This window comes from Nematostella vectensis, chromosome 3 (genome assembly GCF_932526225.1).
Source record: "Nematostella vectensis chromosome 3, jaNemVect1.1, whole genome shotgun sequence".
NCBI lineage: Eukaryota > Metazoa > Cnidaria > Anthozoa > Actiniaria > Edwardsiidae > Nematostella > Nematostella vectensis.
In genome coordinates this window covers 13863254-13881316 of record NC_064036.1, presented here as the reverse complement: position 1 = coordinate 13881316, position 18063 = coordinate 13863254, and the positions used below count along the sequence as shown (strand labels likewise).

The window sequence follows — 18063 nt, the reverse complement described above, 5'->3', positions numbered from 1 at the left end:
TATCAACGAGAAATTAAAATAGCATACTTAGAGACATGTTGTGGAACGCACCTTGTACTCTTTTGAGTACGCTGGGTACCAGTAAACGAGTGAAACTCGAGCCTCTAGTACCCAGGGTACCTTTCGTGCAGCAGAAAGTCGAACCGTAGAAAGCTGGTCCACAATAATTCGAGTCGTAGAAAGTCGGGTCGTGGAAATCGAGTTTGAAAAAAATGTTAAAAGTTCTTTACTTATGTGAGAAACTGCACCAACACCTGCCAGCTTTGCTAGCGACTGACTCGACTGACTGTATAGGACATAGGAAATGACAAAATGCCAAATGGACTTTCTGATATTTCGTTTGTCTTGTGGTCAGTCGAGCAAGAATTGGCTAGCAATGCTAGCCGGTGCTGGCGCAGTTTGCACGGGGCTTTAGGCACAAAGTAATGGGAGGCTAGGCGCATGCGCAAACGAGCCAGCAAATTCCATTTTCAGATCTGCGCGCTCTACTCGCAACGCGCGCGTGACGTCATGGCCGCTAGTGACGTAATAATGAAAATCAGAAAAGAAATCAAAGAGACCCAAGCTAGCTTACAAGCTACAGATCTACGATGATCTGGATAATTGTAAGCGCCATATTAGGGTCTCTATTAGGAATACTTGACTATGTATTCCCGGAACTACAAATATTGTATTTACCAAAACTTTTAGCGGCAGAGTCGCGCAATGGTGAGTTAAAATCTGTGTTGTTTGACATTAAAATGTGGCTTTGCTTTTTCGAATGTGTTCTTTTTTGCGATAGCTTTAAGGGTGTTTTTTTACATAATGATTTATTTGTTTTGCAGTAATTCTTGGAATTACAGCTTTTCCAGAACCACGCCCTCTTCCCGGTAAGTGAAAAATTATTCTTTAATGAAATATTTTAAATGCGCAACTCTAGAAATAAATGCTCTCGCTTGTTAGCTCAGCCAAGTAAGCTAGTCAAGTATTCTCTGCATCTTATCTACTATACCTACTATATCAACACGCTACAATAAAATGGAAGCACACAAGCCAAAAACAGACAAGTATGTGACATTTCTACCAGGGAAAAGAAAGGAGTATGATATTATTAACAACTATTGATATTATTAAGAAATAATTAAAATGTATATCTTTTATTTTAAATACTTGTCTTTTTTATTTTCTGATCATGGATTCACTTTGGTGGATGCGAAGTAATCTGGTTGTAAAACTCTGATTTGGCGGTGGTTGTTAATTTGATAGTTGTTATTTGGAATTTTCTGTTTTCGCGGACATGACGGAAAAAAATGACATGACGCTTCAAATAAGCCCATTTCACATCGAATAAGGCGGAAAATTTTTCTGAGTGCTTGGTAACTTATAGCAATCAAAATATCAAGTGCGACTTTTTTTAAATTGATGCCACTTTTTGTAGTGTCATTGAAATTTGAGCTTTTCGTCCCTGAGCTCATACATAGAGCAAGGATGATCAAAAGAAAATTATCTTAAAAAGCCAAAATCTGGTTATGTGCACTTCGGCCTCACGTTATTTGTGTTGTTAAAATCAGTCCGTAATACAAGGAACCTAAAGCCATTGTGAAAACTTGTGTCTTTTCTCTCTATCTGGAATTGCGCGTTTTCCAGGTTTTTCCGTCATGTCGTTTTCGCATGGCTGGTAAAACTAAATGCTTTTTGATTGGTGAGTTAAGTTGGCGCCGAAGTCCCCCTCTCTTATTCATTCCATATTGTCTACTCATTTGGTTTTACTAATATTTACTTAGCAGTTTTCTTTACAAGCTTTGAAAAAAAATGTCACTTTCAATGAATACTTGAGAGACAAGAAAATTATCTTAAAAAGCCAAAATCTGGTTATGTGCACTTCGGCCTCACGTTATTTGTGTTGTTAAAATCAGTCCGTAATACAAGGAACCTAAAGCCATTGTGAAAACTTGTGTCTTTTCTCTCTATCTGGAATTGCGCGTTTTCCAGGTTTTTCCGTCATGTCGTTTTCGCATGGCTGGTAAAACTAAATGCTTTTTGATTGGTGAGTTAAGTTGGCGCCGAAGTCCCCCTCTCTTATTCATTCCATATTGTCTACTCATTTGGTTTTACTAATATTTACTTAGCAGTTTTCTTTACAAGCTTTGAAAAAAAATGTCACTTTCAATGAATACTTGAGAGACAAGTACAGGCTTCCTGATTCATGCGATTCATGCTACTGATTAGTATTATTGTTTTTATCAATACTATTTAATAAAAATTTCTAGTACCCCGGAAAGTGCTTTTCTAGATTCATATTTTAAAGAGGCAGTGTCATGGTAAGAGCTTTGCAATAGCTCTCGGCCCGGACACAATAATTTTCAGTCAAATTCTAATATTGACTTATGAGCCTTTGGTAGATGTGGGAGACTTAAATTCAAAGGAAATGACCACAAACTGTCAATAAACATAGTTTCAATAAAATATTGCATATTATTTTAGCAAGGCATTCACAGCGTAAAGTTGAGCTGTTTGTAGACTATTAAAAGCCTACAATAAACACTGACAACTGACATGCGCAGTACCATGGCGCTGCCCCCTTAAGCTTTTTTTGAAATACCGCAATATTGCTTAATTAAGCGCTGCGCTGTTTATATCATGTGCCAGGCGAGGCGTTTATTCGGGGAGGCTCCTACACAGGGTGGGCGCTTATTTAAAAGTTTTTTTAAACGCCTTTAAACAACCTGAGTGGAGTTAGAATTCTCCCATGGTATGGTAACGCAAGCATTAACAGAAAGACGAAAAACATCTCTTGTGTTGATTTTGCCTTGTGGTTCGCCTAAGAGTTTTGTGGAAACAGGACTGACTAAAGTGTAGCGAGACTTCTTAGTTTTCACAGACGCCCTCAATATAAGACTTACACACTGTGTTGATTTATCTCCATAAGAGGATTCAGAAAAGAAGACGAAAGTATGAGAGTAACCTGCGTTCATTTGTTTGCAGAGTATCGTGACAGAGGGTTTGGATATGCCCGGGAGCCTACACTCCCCTGTGACATGTATAACAACATGCACACCCCCGGTGAGTAAAGATATCACGTGTCACATGACCCTCACAGCTGAAGTACACGTTTAAATATCCAGGAGGCGAGATATCACAGAAAGGATCAATCACAGATCACAGAAACTACTGGTCATTTCCTCTTATAATTATATATATATATTTTTTTTTTTTTGGGGGGGGGGCGTTCCCCTAATGCCCCATTCCCTCTACGGCCTATATATATATATATATATATATATATATATTTTCTTTTTTTTTTTTTTTTTTGGGGGGGGGGGGGCGTTCCCCCAATGCCCCATTCCCTCTACGGCCCTGTGTGAAGGTCAGCAAGCATTTTGACTAGCTACCGTTATTATTCGGAGTGTAAAAAAAGAACCGATAAAGACCCTTAACAGTCTAATTTCTCGAAATGTACCCGAGCCTATTCAGCTTTATTTCGAAAATTCTAGGTTCTATACGCGGGTGGTTACTGTATAACGCGTTAAGGCTATCGTCATCGAGCTTATTGCTACCTATTCCTTTGCTATATTCTACTCGAGCTTTTTTTGTTTCTTTATTTATTATTTTTTTTTATCACAGTGGAATTGGTTCAAAAGACAACCGCCCTGGCCGTCATACCATCTGCACCGGAAGTGGTACCATTATGGTGCAATCCTTACTTCCTGTTTTTTGTCGTCATGGCGACCATGATCACGGCTGCAGTTTTAGCAGTGAACTGGGACGATGGGGACCCAAATGAGAAGGTTATAGAAGACAAGGACAAAAAGTCTTCAGACTTGACGGCCTGCCTGCTAGAGGTTAGTACTGAGATGGGCTGTGCAGTACCACTTCTGAAGAGGTCCAATATATAAACGATTTCCAGGAGGTGGTGTGGTAGGGGGGGGGAATGGCGAAGCAGGGCAAGGGAGTGGAGTTTGAACTCTCGTAAAATCATTAAAGAGTATGTACCAAAACTACTGAAAGGCTTATAGAATCGCTATACAGTGGGACCTGGATTTAACGATACTGGATTTTACGATAACCTGGATTTAACGATGTTCCTTTCTCCCGGCGGAAATACAGTGGAATGTTTGAGAAATAACCTCGAAGAATACATTTTAAAGAATGCTAGATAGATGTTAAAGTAGAAAAAGGAACATCTTGATCTGTTACAGCCGAATTCAATGTATAGTGCCGATGTCTGTCTCAAGTAGACGATAGGGTGATCGCCCTTTCTTTAAGGGAATTAAATTCAACTAACTGCTATAAAATTCTTAAGCTTTTGCTATCCCTTAGGGGTCTCACAGTGATTTTAGAGCTTCGACCACACCCAATGTGCTTTCTTTTCTTTTCGGGTTAAAAAAATGCTGTTGAAAAGTACTGTCTCTTTGGGAGTTTTCGCCTTTCCTGTTTAGCCAGTCAGACCATTCTGATTCATAATTCATGCACTGTTTCGCCTAGTGCAGTGGCCTGGCTTTCTGTCGCGAACATTGTCAGGTTGTCGTCCAGTGAATAGCATCGCGATACATAGAATTCGGCTGTAACAATTCTCAACATTTTTTTTTTTTCCAAAAATGCTTTTTTTTCGCCCAAACAAGGGGGGTGACATGTCATCCTTGTCACCACAACAGGGTCCGCCACTGGACAGATCTTGTTTAAAGCCGCATTGTCACCAGTTTACTTCCGGTCGATAACGTAACAATCTCCGATGATTTTTAACAGAAAACACGAAAAATATTTCAAAATATTGAAAGCAGTGTGTTTATTGGAAGTTTCTTTGAGGATGTGATTGATAATTTAGAGCGGATGGCCTGCTTAATATCTCGGATTTTAATAGATTCTTTTGTCTTTTAACGGTTGAGGTTTCCGTCGGACCTCCGGAAGTAAACTAGTGACAATGCGGCTTTAATGCAGATTACAGTTTACAGAGAGTAACTGTACAGTCTTACACAGAGTACAGTTACAATATTATTATTTTGTAAAAGTTGATAATTAACCCGACCTCGCTACAACGATATTTTCACAGGGTTTTCTTTGATATCGTAAAACCGAGGACCTCTTTTTAACGATACCTCGGTTTTACGATACATTTTCTTTCTCCCGAGGCACATCGTGAAATCAGGGTTTCACTGTATCAAACAAAATGTAGAAGGGCAAGAACTGCAAGTACATAAGAATTATAGGTCTTCAACTGGTGTACGATATCATTTAGGAAAATCTATTTTTTCGGAGCCATATATATTCATCGACATGACATATTTAGACGGCAGCTGTTTCTAGTAGATCGCAATATATACAAGGATCAGAATAAGACAGAAAAGGCCAGGGAGTCATTCAAATGGATGAAGAGTTTAAAGAGTAGTTATAAGTTAGGGAATTGTTTTGAAGTTACAGGTTACTTTGCAGGAACAAGACGCACTTCCAACAACCTTCAACCCTCTGGACAACTGCGCCGAGAATGATTTGTGTGGTGAACAGACCCCAAACATCAGTACAGAAGAGATAGAGGAGGTAGTTCAAGCATTGGTTCCCTGTCGTGTGCAGAATGAGTCCAGATCACCTACTGTCATGGGCACCAAGTCCATAATCAAAATAGCTCCAGTGGCCGGGGGGTATCATAACACCCACAAGTTAAGCAGCATGACACGTCAAGACGAATCTGACACCAGATTTCTAATTACCATACCAACAGCTGGACAGTCGCTGTGTGAGGATGCTGTGAAGATTGAAGTATCATTTAAAGATGCGTCACCAATTAAAAACGCAGTTATCATCTCGAATGCACCGGGTGCTTGGGGATGGCGTTGCATTCCAACCTTAGTGGATGCTCTTTTTCCAGACACTGTGGCATCACACCATTGCAGATCAGTCAGCGCTGCTGCGAGCACCAGTGATATAGGGATTCTCACATTAAATATTGGCTGGCTGAAATCCATTTTGACCACCGCATATCCCGATTACGTCAATGCATTGCCAAGAACTGCAGAACAACAAATAGACTTGCCTTCAAAGGCTAAGGGACCAATACATGATGGCCCAAAACCAGGATCTGTGCAAGCTGCGAGAGCTAAGAGAACTGCTTTACCTGTACCGCAGAAACCGTTGGACAAGGAAAACAAACCGACATTCCTGGAGGCGAAAGTATTACAGGAATTCACCCAGACACATGCTTCTAAGGGAGGTATCCCATCAACTCCAGGCAAGACATCAGAAGTGTCTAAGAACTCTCAAAAGTGCCTCAGAACTTTCCATCCTAGACCTCTGACTTTCTTATCCAAAGAAGCTCTAAGTAAACAGCTAGCATTCAGATCACCTGCTTCCAAGAAGGGGCCAGAACCAACTCAGCCCGTGGAAAAGGAGAAACGAGTTAAGGCGGAGCACAGCACCGGCTGGCTATCAGCACTGGCAAGAGTGGTAAGCAATGTTAACCGCCTGACGTCTTCGGACAGCGACACCATCGAGGGACGTCAACTGCTACCTCCGAAGACCATTGCACCCGTTTTTCCCAAGGTTGACTCTTACCTGGCTCCTGTTCCTATTTTCAACATCAAAGGAAACCAGGAGTTACACATGGCATTGCACTTGAGTGATCACGAGGAGTTAGAAGGCGAAAACTCTTCAGAGATTGTCATGACTTCCCTCGAAGAGTCTTCTATGGATACGTACGAGATTGTTTCGGCCACAATAGCGACAGCACACGTAAGCACCTTAAGCCATCTTGGACCTGACATTGCTCAGAAAAGCAATTGCATTACTGCTGTTTACACCGAAGGCGAAGCCAGGATTTTAGAGAAATCTAGAATCGAAATTCTTCCAAGAGGTGCCATATCATCTGCTACACCTACCATCTCATCCAACAGCCACACTGCCACTGTTGCATCCTTAAAGAACGTCAAGGAGAAGTTACTGCAACGTGCGAGGGGTACTGCAAGCGGTATCAGTAGCAGTATGGCTATCGGTGGTTGCGTGTTTAGGACCGTGAGTCGTCCATTGTCGGCACCATTATCAAGACGGTCTGGCATTGGCGACCTTGAACGCGAGTTGCCGACCCCGAGGCAAGCGTCTCGCACGATATCACTCCCAGACCTGACTATGGGTGCAACTCGGGATCTATTTGCTAATGGCGAACAAGCAAAGTCATCTAAGCTGCAATTATATACACCAAAACCACAATCAGTACTAGAGCAATTGACTAAGACCGGGTCAGCAGAGGCTCAATCATTACTGGTGCCGTCGTCATCGGATAAACCCAAATCATTAGAGCCACATTCAATGCTGGTAACATCGACTAACGCCAAGTCAGCAGATGCTCAATCAGTACTTGTACCGACGAGCAAGACCAACTCAGCAGAGCCACAATCAGTACTGGTAGAAGCCCGTAGAAGCAAGTCAAACGCGAATTCCTCGAATAGTAACATCAGTGAGGAGCCTGGCAAAGCTGAAACAACAAAAACCAGGCAATCAGCTTCTATATCCCACATTTCTAAAATCAAGAAAGAAAGAACCAGTTCTTTAAATTCAATTTCTGCTACTGATCACCCTAGCAGAACGCAAAGATCCAAGACCACCGAATCCATTTCCTCAAAATCTGGTTCGTCTATCACTACTCCCCAGAGTGACAAAGACAGAGCCAACTGCACTAGATACATCCCAAAGTGTTCTTCTTCTGCTACTACTCCCCCAAGCAAAAATGCTCGACCAAAGACAACTGAAAGCAGGTCAGTAGCACGCAGCAATTCAAGAACAAATGGCGACTCACGCACTTCAGCGTCTATAACACCGTCACCGTACATGCTGAAGATGATAAGGGAGAACCTGAGCACTAGCAGCCTTTTAATGACACCTTCAGAAAAGTGCCCTCAGACACCTTTACCATCGAAACCAACTAAAGCACAAAAAAGAAAGGCACGCAGGGCGAAGCTGGAGATGTACCTTAGAATGAGCTTAAACACTCAAGAGGCTCATAGTCCTAAAACACCAGGCGTTGCCAAATGCCCAATCAAAATAACTGAAGATGAATCCCCGACGACGGGAACAATACCTGCGAGTACTTCCAAGAATCCCGTAAAGGACGTGTGTGTAATCGAGAGTCCTTCACCTCTATCCGAATATGACATTCAAGAAAGCAGCGGGACAAAACAACCCAAACAGACTGACCAACCAAAAGAGACACGGTCTCAGAAGAGGAGACGTCGAGAGAAAGCTAAGCTATATGCTAGCTTGCGAACAGCTTCTGATGACATAGTGCCAGCCAACGACAGCAAGGAGGAGAATGGGCGGGCTATAGTCACTGAGATTGACGAGGCAATTGCTAAAGCTGCCTTACCTACTTGCAAGAACGTTTCAGATGCTAATGCTGTAAATGAGAGAACTTTAGATTCATCCATGTGTCCTAGTGAGACCTCGATTGACGTCGAAGACAATCTCGAAGTAGGTACCCTCGAAAGCACTCAGAAGTTTGATGAAATCGACTTTTCTAAAGACGCAAATAAGGAGACATCAGAGCAAATGACGCCATCAATGAAACTAGACCCTAAAGTCCAATCCTTGTCTTTCCCATCTAACGAAGTCGGTACTCTCGAAAGCACTCAGAAGTTTAAGGAAATCGACATGTCTCAAGACGCAAAAAAGAGTGCAAACGGAATGACGCCATCAATGGGACTAAAGCCTGATTTCCAATCACTGTCTATCCCATCTGAAGAAGTAGGTACCCTCGAAAGCACTCAGAAGTTTGAGGAAATAGACTTTTCTCAAGACGCAAAGGAGAAGAGTGCACAGCAAATGACGCCATCATTGGGACTAAAGCCTGATGTCCAATCCCTGTCTTTCCCATCTGACAAAGTAGGTGCCGTCGAAAACACTCAGAAATTTGAGGAAATCGACTTGTCTCAAGATTCAAAAGAGGGGACATCAAAGCAAATGACGCCATCAATGACTCTAAAGCCTGATGTCCAATTCTTGTCTATCCCATCTGAAAAAGTAGGTACCCTCGAAAGCACCCAGAAGTTTGATGAAATCGACTTATCTCAAGACGTAAAACATGAGAGTGTGGAGCAAATGACGCCATCAATGAGTCTAAAGCCTGATGTACAAACCTTGTCCATCCCATTTGACAAGCCCCCTAAGGTTTCCTTTTCGGCTCCCTCCCTCATGGGAACAGACGAAATCATATGCCAATCACTTGAGCATGCAGGAAAGACCCCTCCTGCTCTCTCGAGCATTCCACAGCAGCTGGATACCCGCCGAGAGATTAAAGAAAACAGCGGGACAAACCAACCCCAAACGACTGATAAACCAAAAGAGACACGGTCGCAGAAGAGGAGGAGACGTCGAGAGAAAGCTAAGCTATATGCTAGCTTGCGAACACCTTCTGATGACATAGTGCCAGCCAACAACAGCAAGGAGGAGAATGGGCGGGCTATAGTCACTGAGATTGACGAGGCAATTGCTAAAGCTGCCTTAACAACGTGCATGGACTTGCCAGGTGCTGATAAGGGCCTCTGTGTAAACGAGATATCTTCAGATTCATCCATGTGTCCTAGTGAGACCTCGGTTGACGTCGAAGACAATCTCGAAGTAGGTACCCTCGAAAGCACTCAGAAGTTTGATGAAATCGACTTATCTCAAGACGCAAAGGAGAAGAGTGCACAGCAAATGACGCCATCATTGGGACCAAAGCCTGATGTCAAATCCCTGTCTTTCCCATCTGACAAAGTAGGTGCCCTCCAAAACACTCAGAAGTTTGAGGAAATCGACTTGTCTCAAGATACAAAAGAGGGGACATCAAAGCAAATGACGCCATCAATTAGTTTAAAGCCGGATGTCCAATTATTGTCTATCCCATCTGACGAAGTCGGTACCCTCGAAAGCACCCAGATGTGTGATAAAATCTACTTATCTCAAGACGTAAAGCATGAGAGTGTGGAGCAAATGACGCCATCAATGAGTCTAAAGCCTGATGTACAAACCTTATCTATCCCATCTGACAAGCCTCTTAAGGTTTCCTCTTCGGCTCCCTCCCTCATGGGAACAGACGAAATCATATGCCAATCACTTGAGCATGCAGGAAAGACCCCTCCTGCTCTCTCGAGCATTTCACAGCAGCTGGATACCCGCCGGGAGATTCAAGAAAACAGCGGGACAAACCAACCCCAATCGACTGATAAACCAAAAGAGACACGGTCTCAGAAGAGGAGTAGACGTCGAGAGAAAGCTAAGCTATATGCTAGCTTGCGAACACCTTCTGATGACATAGTGCTAGCCAACGACAGCAAGGAGGAGAATGGGCGGGCTATAGTCACTGAGATTGACGAGGCAATTGCTAAAGCTGCCTTAACAACGTGCATGGACTTGCCAGGTGCTGATAAGGGCCTCTGTGTAAACGAGAAAACTTCTGATTCATCCATGTGTCCTAGTGAGACCTCGATTGACGTCCAAGACAATCTCGAGTTAGGTACCCTCGAAAGCACTCAGAAGTTTGAGGAAATCGACTTATCTCAAGACGCAAAGGAAAAGAGTGCACAGCAAATGACACCATCATTGGGACTAAAGCCTGATGTCCAATCCCTGTCTTTCCCATCTGACAAAGTAGGTGCCTTCGAAAACACTCAGAAATTTGAGGAAATCGACTTGTCTCAAGATCCAAAAGAGGGGACATCAAAGCAAATGACGCCATCAATGAGTTTAAAGCCGGATGTCCAATTCTTGTCTATCCCATCTGACGAAGTCGGTACCCTCGAAAGCACCCAGATGTGTGATAAAATCTACTTATCTCAAGACGTAAAACACGAGAGTGTGGAGCAAATGACGCCATCAATAAGTCTAAAGCCTGATGTACAAACCTTATCTATCCCATCTGACAAGCCTCCTAAGGTTTCCTTTTCGGCTCCCTCCCTCATGGGAACAGACGAAATCATATGCCAATCACGTGAGCATGCAGGAAAGACCCCTCCTGCTCTCTCGAGCATTCCACAGCAGCTGGATACCGGCCGGGAGATTCAAGAAAACAGCGGGACAAACCAACCCCAAACGACTGATAAACCAAAAGAGACACGGTCTCAGAAGAGGAGGAGACGTCGAGAAAAAGCTAAGCTATATGCTAGCTTGCGAACAGCTTCTGATGACATAGTGCTAGCCAACGACAGCAAGGAGGAGAATGGGCGGGCTATAGTCACTGAGATTGACGAGGCAATTGCTAAAGCTGCCTTAACAACGTGCATGGACTTGCCAGGTGCTGATAAGGGCCTCTGTGTAAACGAGAAAACTTCAGATTCATCCATGTGTCCTAGTGAGACCTCGATTGACGTCGAAGAGAATCTCGAGTTAGGTACCCTCGAAAGCACTCAGAAGTTTGAGGAAATCGACTTATCTCAAGACGCAAAGGAAAAGAGTGCACAGCAAATGACGCCATCATTGGGACTAAAGCCTGATGTCCAATCCCTGTCTTTCCCATCTGACAAAGTAGGTGCCTTCGAAAGCACCCAGAAGTTTGATGAAATCGACTTATCTCAAGACGTAAAGCATGAGAGTGTGGAGCAAATGACGCCATCAATGAGTCTAAAGTCTGATGTACAAACCTTGTCTATCCCATCTGACAAGCCTCCTAAGGTTTCCTTTTCGGCTCCCTCCCTCATGGGAACAGACGAAATCATATGCCAATCACTTGAGCATGCAGGAAAGACCCCTCCTGCTCTCTCGAGCATTCCACAGCAGCTGGATATCCGCCGGGAGATTCAAGAAAACAGCGGGACAAACCAACCCCAAACGACTGATAAACCAAAAGAGACACGGTCTCAGAAGAGGAGTAGACGTCGAGAGAAAGCTAAGCTATATGCTAGCTCGCGAACACCTTCTGGTGACATAGTGCTAGCCAACGACAACAAGGAGGAGAATGGGCGGGCTATAGTCACTGAGATTGACGAGGCAATTGCTAAAGCTGCCCTAACAACGTGCATGGACTTGCCAGGTGCTGATAAGGGCCTCTGTGTAAACGAGAAAACTTCAGATTCATCCATGTGTCCTAGTGAGACCTCGATTGACGTCGAAGACAATCTCGGGTTAGGTACCCTCGAAAGCACTCAGAAGTTTGAGGAAATCGACTTATCTCAAGACGCAAAGGAGAAGAGTGCACAGCAAATGACGCCATCATTGGGACCAAAGCCTGATGTCAAATCCCTGTCTTTCCCATCTGACAAAGTAGGTGCCCTCCAAAACACTCCGAAGTTTGAGGAAATCGACTTGTCTCAAGATACAAAAGAGGGGACATCAAAGCAAATGACGCCATCAATTAGTTTAAAGCCGGATGTCCAATTATTGTCTATCCCATCTGACGAAGTCGGTACCCTCGAAAGCACCCAGATGTGTGATAAAATCTACTTATCTCAAGACGTAAAACATGAGAGTGTGGAGCAAATGACGCCATCAATGAGTCTAAAGCCTGATGTACAAACCTTATCTATCCCATCTGACAAGCCTCCTAAGGTTTCCTCTTCGGCTCCCTCCCTCATGGGAACAGACGAAATCATATGCCAATCACTTGAGCATGCAGGAAAGACCCCTCCTGCTCTCTCGAGCATTTCACAGCAGCTGGATACCCGCCGAGAGATTCGAGAAAACAGCGGGACAAACCAACCCCAAACGACTGATAAACCAAAAGAGACACGGTCGCAGAAGAGGAGGAGACGTCGAGAGAAAGCTAAGCTATATGCTAGCTTGCGAACACCTTCTGATGACATAGTGCTAGCCAACGACAGCAAGGAGGAGAATGGGCGGGTTATAGTCACTGAGATTGACGAGGCAATTGCTAAAGCTGCCTTAACAACGTGCATGGACTTGCCAGGTGCTGATAAGGGCCTCTGTGTAAACGAGAAAACTTCAGATTCATCCATGTGTCCTAGTGAGACCTCGATTGACGTCGTAGACAATCTCGAGTTAGGTACCCTCGAAAGCACTCAGAAGTTTGAGGAAATCGACTTATCTCAAGACGCAAAGGAGAAGAGTGCACAGCAAATGACGCCATCATTGGGACTAAAGCCTGATGTCAAATCCCTGTCTTTCCCATCTGACAAAGTAGGTGCCCTCCAAAACACTCAGAAGTTTGAGGAAATCGACTTGTCTCAAGATACAAAAGAGGGGACATCAAAGCAAATGACGCCATCAATGAGTTTAAAGCCGGATGTCCAATTCTTGTCTATCCCATCTGACGAAGTCGGTACCCTCGAAAGCACCCAGATGTGTGATAAAATCTACTTATCTCAAGACGTAAAACACGAGAGTGTGGAGCAAATGACGCCATCAATGAGTCTAAAGCCTGATGTACAAACCTTGTCTATCCCATCTGACAAGCCTCCTAAGGTTTCCTTTTCGGCTCCCTCCCTCATGGGAACAGACGAAATCATATGCCAATCACTTGAGCATGCAGGAAAGACCCCTCCTGCTCTTTCGAGCTTTCCACAGCAGCTGGATATCCGCCGGGAGATTCAAGAAAACAGCGGGACAAACCAACCCCAAACGACTGATAAACCAAAAGAGACACGGTCTCAGAAGAGGAGGAGACGTCGAGAAAAAGCTAAGCTATATGCTAGCTTGCGAACACCTTCTGATGACATAGTGCTAGCCAACGACAGCAAGGAGGAGAATGGGCGGGCTATAGTCACTGAGATTGACGAGGCAATTGCTAAAGCTGCCTTAACAACGTGCATGGACTTGCCAGGTGCTGATAAGGGCCTCTGTGTAAACGAGAAAACTTCTGATTCATCCATGTGTCCTAGTGAGACCTCGATTGACGTCGAAGACAATCTCGAGTTAGGTACCCTCGAAAGCACTCAGAAGTTTGAGGAAATCGACTTATCTCAAGACGCAAAGGAGAAGAGTGCACAGCAAATGACGCCATCATTGGGACCAAAGCCTGATGTCAAATCCCTGTCTTTCCCATCTGACAAAGTAGGTGCCCTCCAAAACACTCAGAAGTTTGAGGAAATCGACTTGTCTCAAGATACAAAAGAGGGGACATCAAAGCAAATGACGCCATCAATTAGTTTAAAGCCGGATGTCCAATTATTGTCTATCCCATCTGACGAAGTCGGTACCCTCGAAAGCACCCAGATGTGTGATAAAATCTACTTATCTCAAGACGTAAAACATGAGAGTGTGGAGCAAATGACGCCATCAATGAGTCTAAAGCCTGATGTACAAACCTTATCTATCCCATCTGACAAGCCTCCTAAGGTTTCCTCTTCGGCTCCCTCCCTCATGGGAACATACGAAATCATATGCCAATCACGTGAGCATGCAGGAAAGACCCCTCCTGCTCTCTCGAGCATTTCACAGCAGCTGGATACCCGCCGGGAGATTCAAGAAAACAGCGGGACAAACCAACCCCAAACGACTGATAAACAAAAAGAGACACGGTCGCAGAAGAGGAGGAGACGTCGAGAGAAAGCTAAGCTATATGCTAGCTTGCGAACACCTTCTGATGACATAGTGCTAGCCAACGACAACAAGGAGGAGAATGGGCGGGCTATAGTCACTGAGATTGACGAGGCAATTGCTAAAGCTGCCTTAACAACGTGCATGGACGTGCCAGGTGCTGATAAGGGCCTCTGTGTAGATGAGATAACTTCAGATTCATCCATGTGTCCTAGTGAGACCTCGGTTGACGTCGAAGACAATCTCGAAGTAGGTAGCCTCGAAAGCACTCAAAAGTTTCAGGAAATAGACTTTTCTCAAGACGCAAAGGAGAAGAGCGCACAGCAAATGACGCCATCATTGGGACTAAAGCCTGATGTCAAATCCCTGTCTTTCCCATCTGACAAAGTAGGTGCCTTCGAAAACACTCAGGAATTTGAGGAAATCGACTTGTCTCAAGATGCAAAAGAGGGGACCTCAAAGCAAATGACACCATCACTGAGACTAAAGCCGAAAATTATATGCCAATCAATTGAACATGCAGAAAAGACCCCTCCCGTTGTTATGAAAATTATACAGCAGCTGAACACCCGACGGGATGTAGATCTGCTGAGAAAGTCACAATCCGCTCATACAATGATCCTCCGGACTAAATCAACGGATCCAAAAAGATGGAGATCTCTCTCTGACATGGATAGGGACCAAACGGCACAACTGTATAGCGTTAGCAAGCCATTATACCATAAGTACAGAAAAGAATCTAAAACATGGCTCAGCTCACATGTACTGTCTGGATCAAACGCACGTTTACCCAGTCCATGTTTGAGTAGTGAAATTGGAAGTATACTAGCGTCTTCCGATAACATTTTCCTTAAATCCTGCCTAGGGGAAAGCGATGTCGAGCTTAATGAGTCCTTCACTTCGTCAGAGATGCATCAGCAAGATGATACCGCCCAATTGCTACTACCGTCTATTGCAAGTGAGGAGACATTTGCTTTGGACGACGACGTCTTGCAGGATGCCACTGAGAAATCTGACACGACAGCGTCAATAGGAATTGAAGAGCAAACTACTCCTATCGATGACATCCAAACAGATGCCACTCAGACATCACGAAATGACAATACCTCCAAAGAGGAAAAGTGTGAAATAGTTCACGAGGTCTTCCAAGATGCCATTGAAAAATTCCAACCAACAGTTTCTCCAGCGTCTATGGCAACTGAAGACATTTTTAAGAAGACGCTTCAAGCCCCTAACGTATTCAACACCGCCAGTGAGACAACGCCCGCACTTAACGCACACCCGTTCTCAACTGTTTCATCTGCTGAGAATGCAAATGCATCGTCTCTCCAAATTGATAATGCAATAAAGTCTACACCGTGTACTGCAGGTGGCAAAGTTTCAGCAGAGGGTCAAGAACTTCAACGTCAAGAACTTCAACGGAACGTTCGTTTTGCTGAAATGGGTGAATCGAATCCTCTAGGGGGATCCTCAACAGCTGATTTGCAAACACCTTCTGCAAGGAACTCCATCATGAAAACGGTTTTGAAGACTATCAAACGCGAGAAACAAATGCCTATGGACGAGAGTGTGACGATGACCCGAAGGGATTGGAAGAGACGGGGCATAAAGTCCAAGACAATCAAACAACACCTGTAAGTATTTGACTGTTCACGAATTAATTTCATCAGGGCGAAGGTTTTTCAAAAGGGACATTGCGGGGTTTGTTTAAGTAAACATTTTCTATGTGATAATCAACCTTTAAATATTTTTGGGGACAGCCATGATGGGTATGTTTGATATTGGGAACTGAATTATTTGTTAGAATCATCGACTCTTTCACAACTGGGTGTTTCTCTTTGATTTACAGTGATGCTGATAACATCCACAAGCCGTGTAGACTCCTTGCTAAAGCTACAATTCATCAAGGGTGGTCAAAGCTTGTGTGTCCAGGTGTGCAGTGTACCAGCATGGCATACCTGGCTGTTCTGAGGTCGAAACTCAAAGAAGTCACCAGTTGGACATCAGAGGATCTCGACACATTGATAAGAAAGGGGGACGAAGTGCACAGTGGGAGGCTTGCAGAGCTCAAACGCCCGCAGAGGTCTTATTTGCACATCGACGAGCTGGATTACGAACTCAAAATCTGGAACCGCCAGTTCAATGTGACGAAGGAGGTCCTATCAGGCGACATCGTCAAGGATCTGAGCAGCTTCAACGAAGACGAGTACGACCCCTACCCACCTCTGGAGAAGACATTCCAAGACCTCCGGGATTGTGACAGCTTCCTCCTGCGATACTTAAGTTTGACCATCGCTATAATCCGGACCTCGTCGGGCTTTGTCGTGTACGACTCCCACGCGAGGGACCACGAGGGTTATGCGGACCCGCGTGGATGCTCCGTCCTCTTGATGTTTGATAACGTCAACAGCCTTATAAGGCACATCCGCCATTTTGTCAAAAATAAAGGACGCCGAGAAAACATGTTTGACAATCTACCGCTGACTATGCACCAGAGATCATACGAGCTGGCAGGTCTACAAGTCACCCTCATGAATTAGATAGAACTCTGATATGAACTTACTCATAGACCTTTTATATCACCTCCAAGAACTCGGATAGAATTCCAACTCAGCCTATTTATATTATACTTTTTATATCAGCCTCAGGAATAAGAAAGAACTTTGATACATACCTGTTAATAGAACTCTGATATAAAACTATTAATATTCCTTTTACATCACCGCCAGGAACAAGACAGAAATAAACCTGTTTTTATTCCTTTTATATCACGCCTAGAACTGACACCAGTCTATCTCGTACAATTCATATACCTGTTTACTTATATATGCTTTAAACTTAACTTATTCATTCGCAAACTAATAAATGTTCTTTCCGTTTAATCATTGTCTTTTATTTCTGTACCTCTGAGGTTCTGAGGTTCGCTTAAGGCCTTCTGAAATAAAATACACGCAAAATCTAGTGCTAAGGTGATACTTTCACACTCGAACGGAAATTCTTGTTTATTAGAAAGTGCGTTAGGTATTAAAAAGTGCGTCAGCTTTATAATAACAAAGTGCCTCAAGATGAACCACTAAGTGCGTCCGTTTTTATTTTATAAGAAATGCGTCAGGTATAACAAAGTGCGGCGAGTTTTTTTGAAATGTGTGCTAGGTATTACAAATTGCATTGGTGAAGGATCTTCCACGCTACCATCTCTTTGGAATTGGTGTTTTGCTATAGTAGGGAAGAGATGCGTCATTCACAGCACTAATATATGCGGAGGTCTACTGTTCATAACGAAAATGAAGGAAAAATAGACTTGCAGCCATAAATACCGTTAAAGCTCTAATAAGCCCACTTTCCCTCCGGTGTGTTTATTGGAAGTTTGTTTCAGGATGTGATTGATAATTTAGAGCGGATGGCCTGTTTAATATCTCGGATTTTAATAGATTCTTTTGTCTTTTAACGGTTGAGGTTTCCGTCGGACCTCCGGAAGTAAACTGGTGACAATGCGGCTTTAAGCGCACCTTTTCCCCAAGAAGCGTTAGTGTCATAACGGGCACTCTTATGGACAGATTCTATGTTTTTTTCTCCTAAAGATTACTTAAGAATTCCGATTGAAAAAAAAGCCATTAGTATATGAAGTGTAAA

At 43.7% G+C, this 18063-nt stretch overlaps 1 protein-coding gene across 1 annotated transcript; it reads left to right on the top strand.

Annotated features, from left to right (window-relative positions):
• The first annotated feature begins 104 nt into the window (after nucleotides 1–104).
• On the top strand, nucleotides 105–17312 carry LOC116602162. The gene is made up of 6 exons (XM_032363331.2): nucleotides 105–708; nucleotides 825–869; nucleotides 2965–3042; nucleotides 3604–3821; nucleotides 5410–16064; nucleotides 16280–17312. Exons 1-6 carry the CDS (start codon nucleotides 591–593, stop codon nucleotides 16968–16970), a joined length of 11805 nt encoding a protein of 3934 aa, XP_032219222.2. The 5' UTR covers nucleotides 105–590; the 3' UTR covers nucleotides 16971–17312.
• The last annotated feature ends 751 nt before the right edge of the window (nucleotides 17313–18063 follow it).